The sequence below is a fragment of the Xiphias gladius genome, chromosome 17 (assembly GCF_016859285.1).
Source record: "Xiphias gladius isolate SHS-SW01 ecotype Sanya breed wild chromosome 17, ASM1685928v1, whole genome shotgun sequence".
Taxonomy (NCBI): Eukaryota; Metazoa; Chordata; class Actinopteri; order Istiophoriformes; family Xiphiidae; genus Xiphias; species Xiphias gladius.
In genome coordinates this window covers 8,950,462-8,973,753 of record NC_053416.1, presented here as the reverse complement: position 1 = coordinate 8,973,753, position 23,292 = coordinate 8,950,462, and the positions used below count along the sequence as shown (strand labels likewise).

The following is a 23,292-nucleotide window of genomic DNA, read 5'->3' as shown; positions in this document are numbered from 1 at the left end:
GTTTAATATTTTTTCTCCACCAGTCTTACAGTAATCATTTAATTTTCCAGCAAGGCCGCGAAACCACAGTGTAAAAATGGGCAGTTTAAGTCCATTAAACATTCCTGTTTTTAAGGAAAATAGTCTCAAGTAAACTGAACATGTGAAGCAGTAGCTTGGTTGAGTTAGAGAATAGGGAAAGACGAGTTGCTCAGGAGTATATATAGCTGACAGAAAAAAAAAAATCTTTTATTCTATTATATTTTTTCTCTTTTGGCCATGTGTTCAAGAACTACCTGGCCAGTGGGCCCCAGTTAATTTGAGATTGAGAGATTGCTCTCTTGTTTTTAACTTTAACTTTAGTCTTATTTTCAGACTTGATACATAGTATTTCAGCATCATCACAATTATTTCCGTGTTTATCAAAAGTTAATTGAAAACTTACACTGCAGAACCGTCACTTTCTGTCTTAAAAGTTTCATATATAATAACCTGAAACCATATTAATGAGAGGACACAGTCTATGGATGTATAAAAAGTTAAAGTGCTAAGAAACTGGTTTTTGATAAATTAACAGATGCAGCCATATTGAGAGTTTTTGGAGGTGAGGCAACCGTGTCTCCTAGAATCTGCAACAAAAAAAAGAATTTGAGAGAAACGCGATTTCAACCAGACAATATTCATTTGTCCACCTGACGAAGAAATGTTATTGCTGAACATAGCTGCAAAGTTGCAAAAGGTTCATGTAGAATGTCTGCATTCTTTTGTTCTTGCACAATATCCGCTCTTGGATTAATGTGTCTGCTCATAGCAACTAAACCCTTTTTCGAGGGAAAGATCCGGGTAAATTACTGAAAAAGTTAAAGGGAAATTGGAGCACAGGATGCAACATGTGTACTTGATTGACATTTAATGAAAGCATTGATCTTTCCCAAACTCTAGCCAAAGTGCTTCTGTTGCCTAAACCTGACCACACGTACGACCTGGGAACCTAGAAAGTCCTGTGCTTTGTAAGTGCACCATCCACCCCCACCACCTGTCATGCAGTAAAACTGATTAGCAGCCACATTGCCCTAAAAATGTATTTGTCAAAGCTTCTAGGAAGCCGGGTGGAGCTAGGACCGCCTTGACATCTATTTTGACTCCAGCAGCATTTCTTTCATAGTTTTTGAAGGTGTAATACAGCACTATCACTGAGCAGAAGACCATATTTGGCCAGTCTGAAGTTTTTGTCGCAGGTATTGTCATTTAAAACAGACTGAGTCACCTCTTACTCAGGACATGACTTCACCCTCCAACTGCTTAAGGTGAAACTGGAGATGAGGGAGGGGAAATAAGGAAGGAAGATGAAAAAAAAAAAAGTTTTGTTACCATCAAGCTTTCTCTAACAAGGTGCTTAAATTGTGTTGAAATTGAGTGTTTTGTTGTGCATGTAGCACTACATGCAAAGGAGTCTCACGTCTTCTTTTGTTAAACTCAATAAAACTGAGTGGTTGGGGGATGGTAAACAGATTAAGGGTTTGTGGAGTTTGGGGGTGGACCTGAAGAACCGGGACTGATGACGGTGAGCTGTTTTCCTCTATGGCCCCTCCTCCTCCACCATATGTACCTGCTCTCCTCTGAATCCTCCTCCATTCAACAGAACTCACCTGACTAACAGAGGACTTGCCTCCATTAAAGAAAGAGACCAAAAAAAACCCACAGGCTTACGTCAAAAGAGGAAGAAGTTTCAGTTGAAGCAACTCAGAAAGAAAAAATCCACTGTCCATGATGGTGTCTGCTGGGTTTCAAATCCTGGGCACGGCTCTGGGGATCCTGGGCTGGATTGGTGCCATCATTGTGTGTGCCATTCCCATGTGGAAGGTCACTGCTTTTATTGGCAGCAACATTGTCACCTCGCAGACCTCCTGGGAAGGTATTTGGATGAGCTGCGTGGTCCAGAGCACAGGCCAGATGCAGTGTAAGGTCTATGACTCCATGCTGGCCCTCAGCTCTGACCTACAGGCTGCCAGGGCCCTGACCGTCATCTCCATCGTGGTGGGCATCTTGGCTATCCTGCTCTCTGTAGCCGGGGGGCAATGCACCAACTGTGTGGAGGATTCTTCATCCAAGGCCAAGGTGGGCATTGCATCTGGAGTTATGTTCATTGCATCTGGGATCCTCTGCCTTGTCCCTGTCTGCTGGACAGCCCACACCATCATCCGAAACTTCTACAACCCGCTGATGGTTAGCGCCCAGAAGAGAGAACTGGGGGCTGCGCTCTACATCGGGTGGGGGGCAGCTGCTTTGATGCTGATCGGAGGGGGGATGCTCTGCTTCAACTGCCCCAATAAGGATGAAGGGTCCTACACTGCAAGGTACACGGCTGCCAGATCTGAGGCCTCAGCACCAGCATCTGGGAAAGACTATGTCTGAAACAGATCTAGAAATCAGTATATGGCTCCACAAAGAACTGTTTACTGGGACAAATGAACCGGTGCTACTGGTTTGTGAGTGTTGATATTATTCAGCATGTTACTTGATCAAAAAGTTACTCCTCATGAGAGTGTTGGAAGGAAATGAATGGCAAGAGAGGAACCACACCCAAAGAGGAAATGTAATTTTATATGCTAACACAGATACTTGTATGTGTAAATATTCTGTAACCTCAGTCTTATTTTGAAAATCTGTGAGTTGTTTTTATGAACCATGTGTATGAGCTTCATGATGTGCCAGTTATACTGTAAATAAATATTTGTTTACAAAACTAAGATCACCTGTGCTTGCTTTTTATTTTCACACAGCAGCTGTGTTTAACATAATTTATTCAGTGTTCTTAAAGTTGGACAAATCAATGTTGTATTGGGAGTCTTGAACATTAAATGTTTCTTTATTTACTATTTTTAACATTATTTCTACTTTTTGCACATGAAATGATCCATAAATGTCCAATCACGACTGGCATTAACACAAGGATCCTCACCCTCATTCCATTTGAGAAGCCTCTGTTGTCTGACTTTCTTGTAAATCAGGTTTAGGTGTTGCAGGAAAAAAAGAGGCATAATGGCTGCTCTTTGTTCAGACTGTTAGCCACAGGCAAACATAATTGTTCGTCCGTTTACTGTGGTCTTTTACTATGAAGTTTTTACTCTACAAAAGTTACGCAGCTGTTGTCAGTTTGTTCTTGATTTAATCTTGTAAAGTGAACAAAATTTCCTTCTAAGAATATACCTTGACTCAATTTGCGGTCTGTATGATACAGTTAAGGTCCCTTAAAAGAGCACACAAACCTAGAGTTAATAAAATAAAATATGTCTGAGATGGTCGAGGTGATTTTAACTGTAAAGCAAATGAAAAAGCTATACACGGGTTCATTCACAGTTGTTTAAATGAAGATAGGATTAATTAACTTTTTCAAGTTGGCATTTTTCTTAGAGAAAAATCCACTTCCTAATCAGTTTGAGCTGAATGCACTGACCCAAACTCTGAAGTGTAGAGTTTTTGTTTGCTCGAGGATTAACCTGTGTGAGGGGGTGTGTGTGAGTGTTTGTATGTGTGTGAGCACAGGTGGGATCTAGATTGTTCCCAGTCTTGAAGCCTTGCTTAAGGTAACAAAGCTTGTATGTGTGGGAACAATGAAAAGGAAGAAAACAAGGGTTGTGGATATCAGGTCTCAGCCTTCACCTTTTGTCTAGGAGCCCAGGAGCTCCACCCTGAAAGTTTGAACCACAACGGGAGGCAGTTATCTTCTTACAGTGAGACCTCAGAGCATCAGTGCATAGCAAACACTTCCTCACGCAGTTGCGAGAGTGGAGTATTCGAGACCCCACAACCCATAAATCCTACAGTGTTTTAAGGCAGTCAGAATCTATTAATCTTCAAGACGTGGACCTTTTCCTCTAGTTTCCTGGTTGCAGTGGCATAACCATGGCTTCTCAAGGCCTCCAGATGATGGGTGTACTGCTGGCCTTTGTCGGCTGGCTGGGCGCCATCATCACCTGTGCTCTGCCCATGTGGAGAGTCACTGCTTTCGTTGGGGCAAACATCGTCACCGCCCAGGTGATCTGGGAAGGCTTGTGGATGAACTGTGTGGTCCAGAGCACAGGCCAGATGCAGTGTAAGGTGTACGACTCCATGTTGGCCCTGCCGCAAGACCTGCAGGCTGCCAGGGCCATGGTCATCATCTCTGTGATCGTCGGGGTGTTCGGCGTCCTCATGGCCATGGTCGGAGGAAAGTGCACGAACTGCATGGAGGATGAGGTGGCCAAAGCCAAAGCCTGCATTGTGTCCGGCGTGATCTTCATAATAGCCGCCTTGCTGATCATGATCCCGGTGTCGTGGTCAGCTCATGCAGTGATCAGGGACTTTTATAACCCCCTGGTGATCGCAGCTCAGAGGAGGGAGCTTGGGGCTGCGCTTTATATCGGCTGGGGCTCTGCTGGGCTGCTGCTGCTGGGGGGAGGCCTGCTCTGCAACAACTGCCCCCAAAAAGACGAGAGACCGTATATACCTGCCAAGTTCGCCCCTGCAAGAACCATATCTTCAAACGTGGACTATGTGTGAGTGTTTCAACTGCAGCAGCGGCATACAGTGTCTCGAGATTTTCATTTAATTTAGTTTAATTTTCTAACAAATGATGCAACAAAAAAATCAGCTACATAATGTGCTGAAAAATGTTATTGCTAAAGCAGAAGAAGGTGAGAAAAAAGAAAACTAAATTACATTTCACTGTGTGTTTGGCAGATTAGGAACAATTCCTCCCCTCAGTTTCAGACTTTGAATGCTTTTTTTTACAACTCAGCACATTAAGCATTAAATAAGTTCATCTTAATTTGAATGTACTAACAACAAAAAGCCGTGATGATTGACAGGTTGTGTGGTGGCTTGAATGGTGGTTTTTACATGGCGTATTTTTCTTAGATTTTCTTTTTCACAAATACATGTTTCCCCTATTGTAATTCCAATGGCTAAAAACCCGTGACATTTCTCAGAGCCAACATTTTCATTTTGGATAAAATGCCTACTATTAGGAATGATTTTAATAGTGACTGAGACTGAAGAACTGATGCAATACATCTTTAATGTGTGCATTTTCTTTATCAAACAACTAAATTATATGAGTTATTGCATGGGTTGCTGTCCAGAGAAGCTGTGAAAACCAAACAATTTGGATTAATGAAGACCTTTAAAAAGCTGTTTGTGGTAGTGGACAATGTACACTTGAAATCATTTGATTTTTTTTTTTTAATTCAACTCTTTAATGATATAATGATCACTGCTAGACTTTCAATTGTCTTTGAAATGTGAGAAATAAAGTGTCTTTGCTAATACCCTTGTGACGTCTTTCTTTCTCACGTTCACTCTGCACCTGCATAAAATTGAAACTGTGCTGACCACTCATGATGAGTCATTCAGGAATTCAGGGGAGTACACTCCTGGGAATTGAATGTATCTGGCTGAGATCTTTGCCATGTTGTAATCGACTGCCCTTGTATAAAGACAGTAATTTACAGTTTCTGTCTTGAGTAAAATGGATGTCACTGCCAGAGACAACAGTGTGTGGTATATGTTAGGATTCATGTTGCTAAGGAACTGTTTTATATCAGCAAAGAATGGATATTTACACTTTGTCCAGTAAGAGCACATCTGCCAAGTCTTGTCAGGTTGATTTATCCTAAACCTCTTTAATGGGTTTCTTTTTGTTTACAGACATTTTCAATTGAAACCGGTCTGGCGAGAAAAACAATACGCCCCTGTAATTTTTCCACCACTGTGTCTGTTTTACATTTTGGCCAGTTCTAATTGCAAGCAACATTTAAATGTTTTAGCTGGTCGAGGTGGAGCTAAATTGAACTATTTTATACAGTCAAGTGAATTTTATTTAAGATGATCAAATGTTTTGTGTAATAATCTTAAACTTAAAGTTACTAGTAACTATTGCTGTCAAGTGAGAAATAAGTTAAAAGTCCAATATTTCCAGGAAATTACTTAACTAAATGCACTTTGTTATATTTCACTAAATCAGGCATATTTAAAAACATTGCTGACAAAAAAAATACTGTTTATTGCGTGAATGAAAAGAACAGAATGAAAAATAAATGGCAAATACATGAGTCTTTTTGAAGGGCTTATGTTGCAAAAAAGACAATAAAAACACCAGGAGAGTCTGAATAAGTATTGAAATTATATCACAAAACAATGACTGAGTAAAAATAAATGACCTAAACTCCAGTCCAACTCAGTGATGCATTAATCTAACATGGCACATAACTCAGAGTTTCTTGTATCTTTTAGAAACAAAAGGCAGCAGTGTGTTAGTTAAAAGGAGTTAGTCACAATGCAAATCACACTTTGACAGCAACAGGTTTGTACTGCATGATGAGTCAGGCACTTTTCAAAAATAGCTACCAGGTCAGACAAATTCCTTCCCAGGTGTTGTGGATTTAGGCGGAGAGTACTTCGCTCCATTATAGCGGTCTCTTCCCGACGGGCACTGACAGCAGAGAAGAGCACCACCGATCAGCAGCAGTCCTGATGCTCCCCAGCCCACATACAAACATGCACCCAGCTCTCTCCTCTGGGAATCAGGAACCTGGGGGTTGTAGAAGTCCTTTATGATAGTATTAGCAGGCAGAGACACAGTCACAAGACACAGAGCCCCGCTCAGGATGAAGAAAACACCTGCGGAGATGGCCACTCTGGCTTTTGCAGCTTTGTCCCCAATGCAGGTGGTGCATTTCCCTCCAACCACAGAGAGCAGCAGGCCAAACAAAGAGAACAGGATGGCAATGACCACCATGGCCCGGGCTGCCTGGAGGTCTGGAGGCAGGGCCAGCAGGGAGTTGTAGACCTTGCACTGCATCTGGCCCGTGCTCTGCACCACACAGGTCATCCACAGTCCTTCCCAGATAGTCTGAGCCACCACGATGTTGTTCCCAATGAAAGCAGATACCTTCCACAGGGGCAGCATACAGATCAGTATGTTTCCTATCCATCCAAGCACCGCCAGCCCGACGCCCAGAATCTGCAGCCCTAAAGATGCCATTGCTGTTTGCTGGTGTTTCTGTTTTTTATCACTGTGCCTCAGCTCTTCACTCAGCTGCTAATAAAAGGTCTCCCTCTGTGGGGAAGTATATATGACCCACAGATGAGCAGCCTCCTCCTCTGGGTGGGCTTTGGCTTCATTGCTCAGATTTAAACATCCATCATGCTGCCTTGGAGTTCAGAGGTATTTCTGTCCTACAAAGAGGCCATCTGGTGCCCCAGAGGAGCTGTGAGAAAGAGAGGATTTATGTATCCAAAAAGTTGCGAAAATTTAAACATCAAATGTAACTGTAAGGAATGGGAAAATATACTGCAACAAAATAACTTCCAAAGTTTGCAAACAAGACATGCCACACAATAATGGGTTATTAAAAACCTTTTTAGATGGTCGCAGTGATTTCCATTCAAAGGTAGACTTATCCAGCTCAGCAAGTCTGAAAAAGTAAAAAAGGTTGATTTTGTTAAAAAAAAAAAAAAAAAATCCCCATATTTGTGTCTTGGAGGAAAATAAACACACAAATAGGATTATAAATTGGAGTGTTGCTGATCTTTACTATAATTGCTACAATTATTCCTAACAGCACCACTGTTAGGAATGTCGGAGTTATCTTTGATCAGGATATGTCCTTTAACATATGACAGGAAGTCATATGTCTCCAACTGTTTGAGTGTTTGAGTTGCAGTCCTGCTCCTGACCTTCAGCTTCAATGATCTCCAATAAGTCTAGCATGAAAAAAAAATCATTATAAAACCTAAAGTGCTATTTTATTTTAGAAAAAAATACTGCCATCTACACAATCCACAGTATCCCTGTAAAGATTTTACCCAATATCATCTAATATTTAGCAGGTCTTCAGATCTTTGGAGTAGCTCTACAAATATCTGTCACATTTTTACTCCTGTCTCTGTTTTGATACATACTTTTTGTTCATTTGTATATGGATGTTTGGCACATGTGCCAACTCACCACAACAAGAGTAAAAAAAACCAAGCAGCTCTGCTGGGCTCACTGGCTCATGAGCACAGGTCGAGTCACCCAGCTTGATTGCTGCACTGTTAGAAGAAAGTGAAATAAGGTGGTAAGCAGGCTGCCATCAATAAAATCTCATGTTCTTCACAGACACTTCAAAATATAAAATAGGACAATATTTTAAGTGTCGTTACATGTTGCAGGCCACTGCACTTAGGTAGTGAAAGTAAATATGAAAATACACTTCCCAAGGCCTAGACACCTGGACTTTAAACAAAAGTCACGTTGTATGTGGAAACTTACCTGAGACATTCCCCCATGTTTTAATTACAGTTCATTTTCTGCTTTCAAAATTTAACAAATTAAAATGAAAATATTAAGAAATAATATAATAAAAATAATAAGAAATTTAAAAGAACACATGTAGACATAAAAGTGGAAGCAAAAGTGTGTGGTGCATGTGGTGATTTAAAAAGAATATAATAAAATAAAACATTAATATATATATAAAACATGAATGTTGCTAAGAGGTACATTATGTTTTTTATTTGAAGCAAAACATTTGATGTGTGGACAGCAGCCATCTGCCCCAAGGTCCTCCAACAAAATCATCATATTTCAACTTCTACCAGTGTCTGGGAGAAGTATGGGACTTACGTAATGACCACAGGTGTTTTCAGTTTGGACAATTTCGAAACAGCCAATCAGGAGAAACCACGCTTACCATTTGGGTATAAAAGCTGGAGGTGCGAAACCAATGTCTTTATTTCATTGCTGGCACAGAACGTGAAACAAACATGGCGTCTGCAGGTCTTCAGATTTTTGGCATCTTCCTAGCATCCATAGGCTTTTTGGGAGACATCATCATCTGCGCCCTGCCCATGTGGAAGGTGTCTGCTTTCATTGGGAACAACATTGTGACAGCGCAGATCTTCTGGGAGGGTCTGTGGATGAACTGTGTGAAGCAGAGCACTGGCCAGATGCAGTGCAAGGTCTACGACTCCATGCTGGCTCTGCCCCGAGATCTGCAGGCAGCCCGGGCCCTGATAGTGATCTCCGTCCTGGTCGTCTTCATGGGAATCATGCTCGCCATCGCAGGGGGAAAGTGCACCAACTGCATTGAGGACGAGCTGGCCAAGAGCAAGGTAGCTATTGTGGCGGGGGTGTTCTTCATCATCGGTGGTATCCTGTGCCTGATCCCCGTATCGTGGTCCGCTAACGAAGTCATCAGGAACTTCTACAACCCCATTGTGAGCGACGCGCAGAGGAGGGAGCTGGGAGCGTCGCTGTTCATCGGCTGGGGATCAGCAGCACTCCTGTTAATTGGGGGTTCACTTCTCTGCTGTCAGTGTCAGCAGCGTAAGGATAGCAGATACTCTGTCAAATATTCTGCCCCACGCTCAGCAACTAGTGGAGGAGCCTACGTTTAAAATGCCTGCAAGTACTTCAAGAGTCTGCATACTTGTCTTACTGCAGGAAACTGGACTGAACACTACCAAGTCATGCTTTTATGGTCTTAACTTTATCACTGTTTTATGAATTTTAATAAATGAAACTTCATATGATCTAGGTTTCCTTGTTTTGTGTGGGGATGCGATGTATTGAGGACAAATGTTTAAGATGGTGGTTTGGTCTTGACAAAGTCTTAATTGTTAATGGGCTGAATTCAACCTAGTTTGTGTAGGTGCCTCACCCAGTTTACATTTCATGTAAATGTGTTATGGACTTTCATATTGGCCAAATCTCAACATCCAGCAGTAACACTACTCTGCAGCTCATTTAGAGAGTAACGTACCTGTCATCGGAAGTCTTTCCGACTTAGCTGGAAAAGCGCAGGTGTTACTATTTCAACTATACTAAGTTTCTCACTGAACTAGCATGAATGCTAAAAGACCCTGTTTCTGAAATCACTACTTTTGGTTTACATGGTACACAAAACAAATGGAGTCCTACAACCATTGAAACTGAAGCAAATGAGTCATAGTACAATAAATTCTAAATGGTACATTCTGGCATTAGCTTAAACTGTTAAATTCTGCCTCAGGTGGTGGTTAAATTCACTGAATCTTGTGTTTTTTAAAGGCAGTTTTATCCTGGATTATATTTTCAACAGTGCTCCTTGAGGGCTGATCATATGACAGTCCATTTGACAGCTGCTTTGGATCAGGTATTTACACTTCTGAACCTGATGTGGTTTGACACCCCCCCCCCGTGCAAGGTCTTTTGTTCTGTTAGTGTTACTGACTTGACATTAAAGGAATAACATTTTTGGCACATGGATTAAAAAAGACCTGTTAGTATGTTTTGCAGTCACTGGTAAGTAGATTTTGTTCAGAGCAAGGGTAGCTAGTTCCCTCTGTTTCCAGTCTTTAAGCTAAGCTAACCCCCTGCTGGCCATGGCTTCAGATTTACCATACAGATATATTTGGGTAAGGCAGTAGATCTGATTCCTCTGTGGAACATTTCAGAAATTGGGAATATCTTCCACTCATCTAATTTCCTTTTTCAGTAAAATAATTTGTGCTTGGTTTTAAATTGAATCACACTGGTGAGCATTAATTGGGTGTTGATATACTCTACACTTCTCACATTTTAGCGTTTCAGGTGTTTTCGCTCCCAAACTCTACAGGTAGGATCCTTTTTTAAGAAACTTAAAGTTCAGGAAATCTTGTAATATGTCATGTCAGGTTTAAACAGAGTAGATCGTTATATGCAAACTTGCCTTTACATTTCTGGAAATGGTTAAAATGTGTGCTTCAGTCCATTTAAAATATGGGACCAAAGGCTTTTGATTCAGGCCACAAAGCAATTTTTCAAACCTGGTCGCTTTCATTAACAGCTTTCTCCTCCTACTCATTCATAGTTAGCAGGAATCAGGACAAGCAGGAAATTTGATCTGCAAACTAGCAGAGTCCCCTCCCTGTTGCTCTTCCTTCTCATACCTGCAGCACAAAACAGCAAAATGCAACCAGCAGTGTTTACGGGCAACGGAAGGCTTGTGATCAAAATGATCTTCAGCTCAAATGAAGGTGGATTTTGGTCTGGTCATTTTTAAATACATGCCTGGGATTTTATTCTCGGCAACATGCGGACTCAGCTTGTTGGTTTGTGTTTGGCAATCCTCGGCTTTCTTGGCACCATCCTTATCTGCGGGCTGCCCATGTGGAAGGTGACAGCCTTTGTTGGCGCAAACATCATCACCTCTCAGGTCTTCTGGGAAGGTTTATGGATGAACTGTGTGATCCAGAGCACCGGACACTTGCAGTGTAAAGCCTTTGACTCCATTCTGGCTTTACCACAGGACCTGCAGGCCGCCAGGGCTCTGATCTGCGTCTCCATCGCTGTCAGCGTGGTGGCCATCGGGCTCACTGTGGTCGGGGCCCGCTGCACCAACTTCTTTCATGACGACTGGCTGACAAAAGCCAACATTGGCCTGGCTGGAGGTGTGGTGTTCATAATAGCAGGGCTCCTGTGTATAATTCCTGTCAGCTGGTCAGCTCACAGCATCATCACAGGTTTCTACAACCCACTTGCCACCAGTGAGAGGAGGGGAGAGCTCGGGGCTTCCATATATGTGGGCTGGGTGTCCGGAGCGCTGCTCGTCATTGGAGGAGGGATGTTGTGCAGCACCTACAGGTGCTGAGGCAGAGAAGAAGAGAGAGAAGAAAAGAGTACATTATGCCATCCATCAAATACATACTGTAGTTGAAAACGCGTAGTGATGTGTTCACTGTGATGGACTCTGTTTATTTGATTAAAGCTCTTTTTTCAACATTTTGATCCACCCTTAATTGCACTGTACTGACATGTTACAACAAATCTGTTTCAAATCTGTGTAAAATATTAAAGTGTGTGGCAAGTTAAAAGTGTAGGGGTAGGCAGTGTTCATGGTTCTTTGTAAAGTGAAGAATGACAAAATGAAGTCTGGTTGAGCTAATAGTTGTATAATGTGATACTGCAGGATGTTACCTTAAAAAGAAAAGAACACAGAATATGACAGTATATGAGGTGTTTTAGTATGTATAGCAAAAGTTATGTATGCTGCAAGAACAATCACTTTTTAAGACCTGTAAAAAAAACCTTTATTATCATGTTTGATAATAATCTTATACAGTATTCCTTTAAAAAAAAAAATGAAAAAACTGCCAGTGCAGTGACAGCTTTCATGCAATTGAAAGAGAGTAAGAAACAAGAAAAAGTTGTTATTCTTCTTTAAATGAGAGTTGTGAAAGAAGTTGAATTGTCCTGGGAACAACTGTAAGGTCTCCGTTCACTGTTTTTTCTTAGACTAACTGAACTCAATGTTTGCTATGTTGTCCAGTTGTTGGGTATGTTTCTCAATGCCAAGTGGATAACTATTCATGTTTGTATCTTTGCGTCTTACCGAGCCAATAAATTTATGTTGTATATTTTTATTTTTGAACAGACGTCCTGCATTTTTTTGTGTCTTTCACTGTTAATTAAAAAAAAAAAAAAATCCTGCAAATTTTTAGCATACAGAGAGAGAGAGAACATTTTGTTACTTTTGAGAACCATTAACCATTTCAATTTGTATAAAAACCTGAGAAACTTGATTTTGGTCTAGCTCACAGGTATTTGAGTACTCTGTATATTTACACGCAGCTCACAAGCTGCCTCCCTCTGGTGCATGTTTGCATATCTCTGTTGATCTTTGTGTCATCTGACCACTTCACAGAAAAACAGAACTGCTGACAAGAGCAGCTTACTCTCAATTTCAACAGAACCTAGACAAGAAAAATGCAATTGTATTTTTTTTTTCTGAAAACCTGCCAAGAATTTCAAAAAATTTTAACTTCACAGTAGATTTTTTTGTTGAATTTTCTTGTTAGTAATAGCCCTGGCTTTAGACTGCTGCGTAACTATGTATTTTAAAATGGGAGTGCAGGGCAGGCAGATCGGGGGCTTGGCACTGTGTCTGATGGGTGTTTTAGCAGTGTGTGTGACATGTGGGCTTCCAGTGTGGCGTGGGAGCAAATATTGTGACTGCACGATCGGTAAGTTGATATGCAGTACATCACAGAGAAATTCATTTCACTTACTACATGTTAAATTTGATCATCGGGCCATCGTGTTGGCCAGCAGCTCTACCACGTTGTATCCATTTAACAACAAAAACACTTGCAGCTTGTCCGAAATTGCATGAAAATGAAGGGGCGGGAATCAGCAAAGGATGGAGAGGCAGTGTGAAAGTGTGAGGATATAACGTGAAATTGATGTAAATGTATCTTAGTTACACATTAATGCTGGATTTCATTGAAATGGACGGTTCCCTTACTTTGACATACAAAATACAACACCAAAAAATAACATGCCAAAGATTTTTAATTGAATTTGCATTTCTGCACCAACACAGAGCATATAAGCTGCTTCTCACCCAGATCAAAACTTAATTTGCATCTTGTCCAGCTTTTAAACTTTCGGTGAAGATTCCCCCTGTCTCTGTCTTAGGTGTGGGATGGTCTGTGGTTGCGATGTATCCTCCAGGCAACAGGTCAGATGCAGTGTAAGAGACACACAACGTCCATCACCATGACCCCTGACATCCAGGCTGCGCGTGCCCTCACATTGCTCTCCATCCTCGCCGACCTCCTGGGTTTCATTGTCATCCTTCCTCGGAGGAGGCGTAGCCAACTGTAGTGGAGCTCCACCTGACCCTGTTGAGCCTCATTCCAGGTCTTCCTCCAAAAAGAAAGTGCTGCAGTTGTACTCATATTGTGTGAACCAGGTGTTTTGTGCTGTGCAAGGAAATGCTGTAAAGCTGTAGTTTGCAGGAAGGAATTTGTTTAGGCTTTGAGTTCTTAGAATTTTACTGTCCTCAAAAGGAGGGACAGGCCCATATTAAATTAATAGGGGCACACTCTTGTTTTTCTGTGGTAATATGAATAAACACAAATTTATTTAGTAATTTGCACCATAGATTATCCTTATTAATTTACACATTTAACTTAAAATTAGATTACCACACATCGCCATTCCACAAGATCTCAAGATTTAGAAAAAATGCAGCAGCCACCTTACGGCCGTTACCATTTCAGTTTAGATCGTTCTTTAATGTCGCTTATTCCCATGCAAGTTTATAATTCATCACATTACCACCAACTAATTGCCACACAGTGAACCCAGGGCGTTTTATAGTCTGGGTCCCCAGGGCAGTTGCCCACATGCCGGGTTGGTAATCCAACCTTTGTATAGGGCACCCCAACATAGAAAACCTAAAACAAGACTAAGCAATGCTCACATAAGTCATCCAATTACAATTTTAAAATAGTACAATTTTACTGCAAAACTAAGTAAATTAAGATTAAACGACATTCCATTACCACCGAAACTTCTAATGGTGCCATATGAAGTCCAGTCTGCTTGGGGTCAAGGTGCTCTGTGTTTCAGCTAAATGCCACCGCAACTCAAATACAGTCAAATAACATTTTTGTAACAAGCCAGGTATGTCCATGTGTGACTCAAAGACTTTATTAATCCGGTCCGTGTATGATGCTGATGCATTGTTATTGAGTCGTGGAAGTTCAAAGACACATACTTTCTCTAATTTTGGTGGTAAAATGCAGCTGGCTGTTGTTGACTGCACTCTCAAAGGTCAGCACAAGGAAGGTTTCAAAGGTTTAAAATTTTATATGTGTTGCAGTGTTTCATGTCACATCTTGTAGTCACTGGCACTGAACAATTGCTAGGAAAACAAAACAAAACAAGAAATCGTCTTCTGAAAAAAATGGCTAAAGTGTGTATAAAACCCTTAGCGTGTGTGTGAAAGCCTCATTAAAACTTATATGAGTGGGATTTGAAAATTTCTGGATCTGGCGGCTCCTAGTGCAAGTATCAAAAAGAAACTGACAGTGATTTCCACTGCTTCTACAGTGACAGTTTCATTCATTTTTCTACAACCAAAATCTTAGGCCACTGAAATAATTTTAAATATGGTATAATCACAATAATTGTACACATAGGAGCACTATGACCAGGAGCTATTGTTGTATATATATACAAGTATGAGAGTATGATTCAGTTTTTTAGTTGAGTTTCTTGTTACGATATAACTTATTTATGTTTTCATCATCCAAATGTATTATTTACCTCTTTGTCTTTCCCTATGTTGTTTTTGTTGTTTTGTGATTCATGTGTGACTGGGCTGCTTTGACACCGCAATGTATCTATACATTTAATACATGTAAATAAAGCTCCTGACAGATTTCTGATGAAGCTCATATCAGCATAACATCCTTTACCTTTCCAGGCGTGTTTGCTGGGTGGAGCTCTGTGCGTCCTCTCTGGCATCTTGTGCCTGGTTTCAGTCAGCTGGTCAGCAGGAATGACAAATCCCAGTCTACAATGACCCCTTTGTTGCTGCTGCCTTGAAGAGTTAGGTGGGCTCCTCCATCTACATAGGCTGGGCCTCCTCTCTGCTGCTCCTCCTCGGCGGTGCTCTGATCGGCCTCGTCTGTGGCGAGAAGGAGAGATCCCAACCTTCCTACGACCCCTACACGCCGTACAGCTTCAGCAGTCAATTCAGCGACAGTTCATCCCACACGGACACTCTGAGGTCAGATGTCACCAGATCAAACAGCTCGAGGATGTTTGATCATACGCCAACTAGGACGGTACAGCACATAGCCCAAGTGCATGACTATAACCCCCTGAATAAAGCTCAGAGTGGGGTTGGGCTGTGTAATCAGACTCGGGACACAACCAGGATCTGAACGGGGGACTTTAGGCTGCAATCCGTCACACAGAACAGGGACACCAGACAAGGGGAAGGGCTTATTCATTGGAAGGGAAGCCGAACCTGGTGCATGACGTTCCCACCAGAGACATGACAGCGCCAAGTGAAAATTACTATAACAGGGCCTAATCTGTATGGATGGAACTGTATGTATGATTTTTCTAAGAATCACTGAACACAGGAATCATTTAGATGTCAAGTGCGGTCACCGATCGTTTTTGTTTAAAGGTTAATCAACCCCCACTGTCACAATATCTCCTTGGGACCGATCAATAAAGTCTGATATTGTTATCATTACTCCTGACATCTGGGTTTAAAAGCAGCGGCCTGCTGGTGGACCAGTCATTGCAAACTAACGCTGTGCAGCCAAACTTTGTTCAAACCCACAAAACTCTATTTTTAATTCTAGTGGAGATCCAAAAGTTTCCAAATATGCCAAAGATGTCAGGGTAAATTTGGAAGAAATATGTATAAAATTTCTATTGGAGGGAATGGTGCAGTTGTATGAACATAATAAACATCATGAAGCTTCAATGAAGAGCTGAAACAAGATGAACATACTGTATTTGTTACTGACAGAGTGAACTAAGATGATTTTGATAACTTTATGGCAAAACATCAGGAAATAAAAATAAATAGAATGACAATAATAAATAATAAAATAAATGGAAATAAAACCCTGTGTTGAGGGGTTAATTTTTGAGTCCCACTGTCCTTTTGAAGCACATTTTATCAAGTAGAATCAACAGGCTTTCTCTTCAGGTGGCAATTCACTGCTGTCTTTATCAAGATGAAGAACATGCCCACATTTTCCAGTCTGACTTTCTGTGAATGAACATTATCCATTAGTGTTCTTCCTGCAGAGGTATTGTTGTGACAAATGTGTTGACAAAATACAAACTGCAGGTTTAGCATGTTTGCTGGGCTATATGTGAAAAACAAGGAATATATAAAATTTCTTTGAATTATATGTCTATTTATATTATTGTTAATTTTCCCTCCCATAGATATTTGCCGGAGGAAGACCTACACTTGGTCAAAATGTCTGTAATAAAATTAAACAGCGCTGTGACTCCTGTGCGTGGGTACTCTTTGTATTCTACTTATCTAATCAAAAGAAAAATATAGTAAACAGGACGCAGATGCCTGCTCAGCAAATATCTGCTGTGTCGTTCGGCAACACAGCGAATACTGACAAAGTCCACAGGTGGTGCTGTGTAGCTGACCCCCCACCTGATAGGAAAAAGACGAGATGGGAGATTCCCCTGTTATCGCGTGTGCATTCAAACACCTACATGCCATTACGCTCTGAGTGCGACTGGTATCGACTGGCAGTGTGATTACTCTGGAAGTCACATGTTCCGTCTTTCAAAGCTACTCTTTTTTCCCCCCAAACAGAAAAGCACCTGTGCACTTACATTCACTGTGAATGACTCTCACATATTTCAGTGATACTGTAAGAATTTTGTTTGCCTAAGAGGAGCTTCTTTACACTTTACACCTTCACTTAGGTATTTAAGAAGTGATTCAACTTCATTTTTAGACACGCAGTTGAACGAATAATAAATCACAACTGGACGGACTCCCACTTTACACAATTAGTGTCCTCCACGCAAATACTGTTGGTCTCAATACTGTGAATGATTTCAAAATCTTTTCTGAATTTACAGGAAAACCATGCTTTTATTAGAACAGTTTGTCTGTGTGCTCTGCTCCTGTCCCTCTGTCTCTGTAAGGGGTTCTGTGTGCATCTCTGAAACTCTGCTGTGAAGCAATCTGGTCAGGTTAGATGTCTTCACAAACCAGTTTCAGCTGAGAGGCCACGACCAGAAAACTCCTCCTCTGACTTAACAACAAAACCTGTGAGTGAGCCACTGTCGGCTTCTCCTCTGAGCGGGCAATAAAAACCACTAGCCGCTCCTTTGTCTCTCTCACACATAAATGACTCTGTCTCTCAGCAGCGTGCAGTCTTACCTCTTTGAAGAGATTGACAGAGCTTCAGCATGGTGTCTGGTGGAAGACAGATTCTCGGTATGGCCCTGGCCATCATTGGTTTTCTGGGGAGCATCATCATCTGCGCTCTCCCCACCTGGAAAGTTACAGCCTTCATTGGTGCCAACATTGTCACTTCTCAGGTGATCTGGGAAGGTTTGTGGATGAACTGCGTGACACAGAGTACAGGCCAGATGCAGTGCAAAGTCTATGACTCTCTCCTGGCCTTACCTCAAGACCTGCAGGCCGCCAGAGCGCTCGTCATCATCGCCATCATTGCCGGGGTCTTTGGGACCCTTCTTGCTGTGGTAGGGGGAAAGTGCACCAACTTTGTGGATGACGAAAGGCAAAAGTGCAAAGTGGCCATCACCGCTGGGATCGTCTTCATCATCGCAGGCCTCTTGGTGCTCATCCCCGTCTGCTGGACCGCCAACACCATCATTCGTGATTTCTACAACCCCCTCTTGACCAACGCTCAGAGGAGGGAGCTGGGGGCCTCACTCTACATTGGCTGGGGCTCCGCAGGGCTGCTGTTCCTGGGTGGGGGCCTCCTCTGCAGCTCCTGTCCCCCCAGAGATGAGAATGACTATGATGTGAAGTACGCCAAGGCTCGCTCTGTGGAGAGCAGCAAGGCCTACGTTTAGACGGTCAGCAGTCTGTTGGAAAGAAATAAGACAAAGAATTTATCAAAGTTTCACCTTCTCTTTGTCCCATAAAGATGAGTCAGGTTCCACCATTTTGAATAATATCTGTACTGTTGTTAAAACAGATAGGAACTTTTGCAGTATGTAGCTTAAACATGCGTTTTAGTTTTTAAATCATCCATAAGAGTCATACAAGCTGTAAAATGCAGTGTTTTTGTATTTTACACAATAGTTTTGGACACTTTCATACAGATTTCCTGATACCTTTTGTTTATGTAGGCTGGTTTATGTCTTTTATTGGTCCCACATACTCACATTTCATGTTCTCTATGACATGTGTGAGGTGCAGAATGTGTGTCTTAAAAGCTGCTATATGTGAAACCCATTGTATATTTATGTGAAATGTGCCAGTGCTCATACTGTTATGTGTCTAAGCCTGATATTTTGGCTGCTCTTTCTCCATCAAACTGACTGGATATTAATGATTAAGTGACTGATTCACATTATCTGTCTGAATACATTTTATACATTACATTTTTTTTTTCAGATTTTATGTGTTTGGTATTATTCTATGTATTATTGTATGGCATTAAAATGTAGGTCATCTCTAAGACACGTATTTGTGAGCATGTGAGATAACGTTTCTCTTGAGTTTTTTTTTTCCCATCTCGTTGCTGCAGTTTTTATTTTTTTCAAAGGGAGGAACAGTTACAGTGATGACAAATGCCAAAAATCTGGTTTTTCAAGTGCACTTGGATGAATCCTTACAAACAGGCTGTGTGACAATATGGTCTTCCCGCCGAAGAAACAATATTAAGGTTATCTTTCAGATAACTGTCAATCTGAAAAAAACACTCTGAAGTGTTTATCAATGTATTTATTTACAATTATAAGATAACTCCCCATGTGGAAAACCATTTGTGAAGACTGGTGTATAAACAGATAATGAATGACAATAAAATAAAATTCTCTTGTAATAATATAAAATATGTCTTCATAGCAGAAATTATAATTGTTGACAAATAATTATGTACTTATATCTCTTTATAAGCACATTATAGCCTAGTTTTGTGCATAATAAGACTTTATAATTTATTTAATTTGTTTGTATAGCACTTTTCAATACAGATCACAAAGTGCTTCACAACAGTCAATATAAAACAAACCAACAGAACAAAAGTAAAATTAAAATTAAAATAAACATCCCACAATAAAATCTTTTTTTATAAAAATGTGTCTTAAGCAGGGAAATAAATCAGGGAACGGACTCCGCAAGTCTGATCTGCTCTGGCAGGTTGTTCCAAAGTCAAACAGGGGGGACTTAATTTAAAAAAATAAAACAAATATAACACTGCCACACTTACTTGACTCTACGTGTTTGTGAGTTTTGTTTCCTATGACGATAATGAAAAATTTCTTGTGTCCTTTAAACAAACAGTTTACAGTTATGCCAAAAATCTTTGTTCGTCATAATGTGTAAAAGAAAGAAATGGACACAAAAAGTATCCCTCTGAGCTTTACAAGGACAGCGAGATTAAAGATTATTTTGAGCCTGATTAAAAGGTTTGGTTTTTCCTTTGTGCGTGTGTGTGTGTGTGCGTGTGTGTGTGTGTGTGTGTGGGTGTGTGTGGGTGTGTGTGTGTGTGTCTGGGGGGGGTGTAACATGTCTGAAACAGGTTTTTCTGCACTGTAGAATGAAACTGGTTTACTCCCAGGAGATTGTGTTCCACATTGCTCGCCTTTTGTTACACAAACACCTTATTCATATGCTCAAGTGTATTGCGCACACACACCTACACACACACACACGCACGCGCACAGGCACGCGCACACACGCACACGCACACACATTAGATTCCCCTTTTTCATTTTCAATCCAATTCAGCATTTCTGCAGAGAGATGGTGTAAACAAAGCAGCCCCTCATGAGAGTGCATCTTGTAAACATGTTTAATGCTCAGAGGCCTCTCATTCTTCCTGCTTTATCCGATGCTTATTGTTTCCAAAATAATCTCACCACACAAAAATAATGACAGAGGGAATAGATGATGTCACGGTTTCACAGCTACCTCTCTCTCTCTCTCTCTTCCCCTCTGTTTTTTTTTTGTCAACCTCCTCCCCTTTCTTTTCCCTTTAGACTAGGTGTGGTGCATCTACACCTGACCAGTAGCACACAGGCAGCCGCTCAAGTGACAGAAAAGAAACAACACTCTCAGGTAGGGAAATAAAGAGAGAAGGGACTGAGAGAGAGGGGGAAGGAGAGGACAGCAGATTGGGATATGAAGGGGGAGGGACCGAGTCATAGGAAAAGCAGGCTGTAAACAAATCAACTGAGGCTGAACTGAGACACACCTGGAACCAAGCAAAAGCCATTGGAGGCTGAACAGATAACTGAAAGAGTCAGACAGGGCTCTGTGTTCCTGAGATAGATACTTTACACTGCAACTGTGGCAAGAAAAAAAAATTGAAAAAAATGCACAAAAATGGAGGGCTATGAAAACTGTAATATCACAGGTTGAGAAAGACTGACAAAGAAAACCACACAGAAAGATACAAGAGAAGAGAAGAGTGACCAGAGAGACCAGGAGTGAAAGGAGAAGGAGCTCAACAGAAAAGACTAAAAACGTCAGAGCGCTTCAAAGGTCTGTGAGGATTTCTCGTACAGCTTCAGAGATCTTCCTGACTCCACCACACCATGGCCTCGATGGGGATGCAGATGTTGGCCAGCGCCCTGTGCCTCCTGGGTTGGGCAGGGGTCATCATCAGCTGCATACTGCCCATGTGGAGGGTCACGGCCTTCGTGGGCAGCACCATTGTCACCTCCCAGACCATCTGGGAGGGCATCTGGATGACCTGTGTGGTCCAGAGCACCGGGCAGATCCAGTGTAAGCCGTACGAGTCCCTCCTCGCTCTCAGCGCTGACCTGCAGGCCGCCAGGGCTCTTACTGTCCTCGCTATCACTACAGGTGGCATAGGCCTCATTCTGGCCTTCGTCGGAGGGAAGTGCACTCGCTTCTTGGATGAAGAAGGAGGTGGGGTTAAGGGCAAGGTGGCTGTAGCAGCAGGGGCCGTGTTGATTGCCACAGGGCTGCTGTGTTTGATTCCAACATCTTGGGCGGCTGGGGCAGTGGTGAGCAAGTTCTACAGCGCCTCCATAGATGCTCAGCGGCGAGAGATTGGAGCCTGTCTCTACATTGGCTGGGGAGCATCCATCCTGCTCATTCTGGGAGGGGGTTTGTTCATCAGCTCGACTTGCCCCCTTAAAGCCCATGACGTAGACAACAGCCCCTCTGTCCGCTACCTGGTGGTCCGCTCCTCCAATGGGTCCAGCCAGGCAGGTTCTCATTGCAGCAGGATGACGGCAGCAAAGTCCCAGCCTGTCAGAGCAGCGTTCCCCCGGTCCCACGAGGGAGCGGCCACAAAGTCTCAGGTGTACACAAGGCCTCCCTGGGAGGACAGGCCTGAGCAGGGTTCCACGCAGGAGTCAGAAAGGTCATGGGCACCATCAACAAAGTCTCAGATGAAGAGACAGGAGTCGACGAATTCTGAAAACAGTGAGGCGTTGTCTACAAAGTCTAAGCTGAGACAAGCGGAAATGGAAGCGAATTTACCGGTGAACAGTGGAAATGAAGATGCATCTTCAAATCCAGCGAGAACATACCTATAATACGGGCACACAATCACAACCATACACACAAACGCAACACACATACACACGTGCTTATATTTACTCACACAGTAGAGGAGTTCTGTGTACTAAGAGTTATTTAGAAGGAGTTGTTTACTTATTTTGTGATTGCTTACAGATGAAAAGTAGTTGATGAGGTAAAATCATCTTCATGCTCCATCATGATGTTTTGATTAAAGGACAAAAGGGAGAAGGGCTGGACTACATTCATTAACATGTAGGGAAAATGTACAGCTTTAAGATGTTATGTGCACTAAAACTGAACTTAAAACCAAACACAGCGACAAACTAAATCCAGGTGTAAGAAAAGTATGCTAATGTTTTTTCTTCTTTTTCAAAAATGAACTTCCTGAACTAAGCTTTGTGGGCATTCACGTTGACATGTTTGAAATGTTAATGTGGGGCGTTACACTGGTATCAACTGTTTTTTTTTCTCACTGTTTAAATGCACTTAAGGAGGATGAAACTGTCTGCTTCCAGAATTTTACCTAAGACTTTTTTAGCTGGTTTGTTTTCTGTTGGACATACTGCAACCTGAGTGCAACGTGAGTTATGAAGTAGCAACATATTTAAGCCAACTTTCCATCATTAGTTTAAAGAGATAGCATTATAGTTTTTAATGAATGTGCTCATTTGATGAGCAATATTTCCTTGAGAACCTCCACTTTTAGCAAATAAACTGTGAATTGTGATTTTATGATTTATTTTATTTGGACAGATACTTACTGAGAGATATTTGTACATTTACTTTTCAATAAATGACTGCAATGTGATCAGGCAGTTCATAGCCTTTTTTCACTAAATGTGTTAAACATGCAGAAAGAAAAGAGCCTTTTAGAATCCCCCGGGACTTTCAGTCCTCTTCCGGGCTATTAAAATCCACAGGACAAACTGGTTTGACAGAGAATGTGGTGACAGTGGATGTGTGCAGTCTGCAAGGAGGGAGGGAGCAATGTGTTTGTGGAGGATTCAAAATTAGTTTCAATGAAACATGTTGTTGAACATCTGTTGTTTTGGTTTTGCTACTTCAAATGTGGGGTAGCATCATTATCTAGTCCTAATTTAATGCTGCCAGTTGTCAAAAATGTAAAATACACAAGTTTTACTTTGCGTTATGGATGGATATATGACTAAACCGGTAAAATTTTATTTACTAAATACTGTAAGTACATAATTACAAAATTATAAGGAAAGAAACTACAAAAATGAGTAGGTACAAAATAGAAACAAGTGCAAAAATAAAA

General features: G+C 41.6%; 7 protein-coding genes across 7 annotated transcripts; 6 read left to right on the top strand and 1 right to left on the bottom strand.

Moving 5' to 3' along the window:
* The first annotated feature begins 965 nt into the window (after positions 1-965).
* Positions 966-2,695, top strand: LOC120802228 (claudin-4-like). Its single transcript, XM_040149808.1, has one exon. It carries the CDS (start codon positions 1,747-1,749, stop codon positions 2,392-2,394), a length of 648 nt encoding a protein of 215 aa, XP_040005742.1. The 5' UTR covers positions 966-1,746; the 3' UTR covers positions 2,395-2,695.
* A 1,190-nt stretch (positions 2,696-3,885) lies between these two features.
* On the top strand, positions 3,886-4,521 carry LOC120802229 (claudin-4-like). The gene has a single exon (XM_040149809.1). It carries the CDS (start codon positions 3,886-3,888, stop codon positions 4,519-4,521), a length of 636 nt encoding a protein of 211 aa, XP_040005743.1.
* Positions 4,522-6,140: 1,619 nt separating this feature from the next.
* Positions 6,141-7,419, bottom strand: cldn29 (claudin 29). The gene is made up of 2 exons (XM_040149810.1): positions 7,379-7,419; positions 6,141-7,229 (listed from the first exon to the last, which is right to left on the bottom strand). The coding sequence occupies exon 2, from the start codon at positions 7,001-7,003 to the stop codon at positions 6,371-6,373; it is 633 nt and encodes a 210-aa protein (XP_040005744.1). The 5' UTR covers positions 7,004-7,229; positions 7,379-7,419; the 3' UTR covers positions 6,141-6,370.
* A 1,306-nt stretch (positions 7,420-8,725) lies between these two features.
* cldnd (claudin d) lies at positions 8,726-9,537 on the top strand. Its single transcript, XM_040149864.1, has one exon. It carries the CDS (start codon positions 8,770-8,772, stop codon positions 9,400-9,402), a length of 633 nt encoding a protein of 210 aa, XP_040005798.1. The 5' UTR covers positions 8,726-8,769; the 3' UTR covers positions 9,403-9,537.
* A 712-nt stretch (positions 9,538-10,249) lies between these two features.
* LOC120802258 (claudin-4-like) lies at positions 10,250-11,628 on the top strand. The gene has a single exon (XM_040149865.1). The coding sequence runs from the start codon at positions 11,058-11,060 to the stop codon at positions 11,613-11,615; it is 558 nt and encodes a 185-aa protein (XP_040005799.1). The 5' UTR covers positions 10,250-11,057; the 3' UTR covers positions 11,616-11,628.
* Positions 11,629-17,728: 6,100 nt separating this feature from the next.
* Positions 17,729-18,361, top strand: LOC120802256 (claudin-4-like). The gene has a single exon (XM_040149863.1). It carries the CDS (start codon positions 17,729-17,731, stop codon positions 18,359-18,361), a length of 633 nt encoding a protein of 210 aa, XP_040005797.1.
* Positions 18,362-21,055: 2,694 nt separating this feature from the next.
* LOC120802589 (claudin-4-like) lies at positions 21,056-22,027 on the top strand. Its single transcript, XM_040150557.1, has one exon. The coding sequence runs from the start codon at positions 21,056-21,058 to the stop codon at positions 22,025-22,027; it is 972 nt and encodes a 323-aa protein (XP_040006491.1).
* The last annotated feature ends 1,265 nt before the right edge of the window (positions 22,028-23,292 follow it).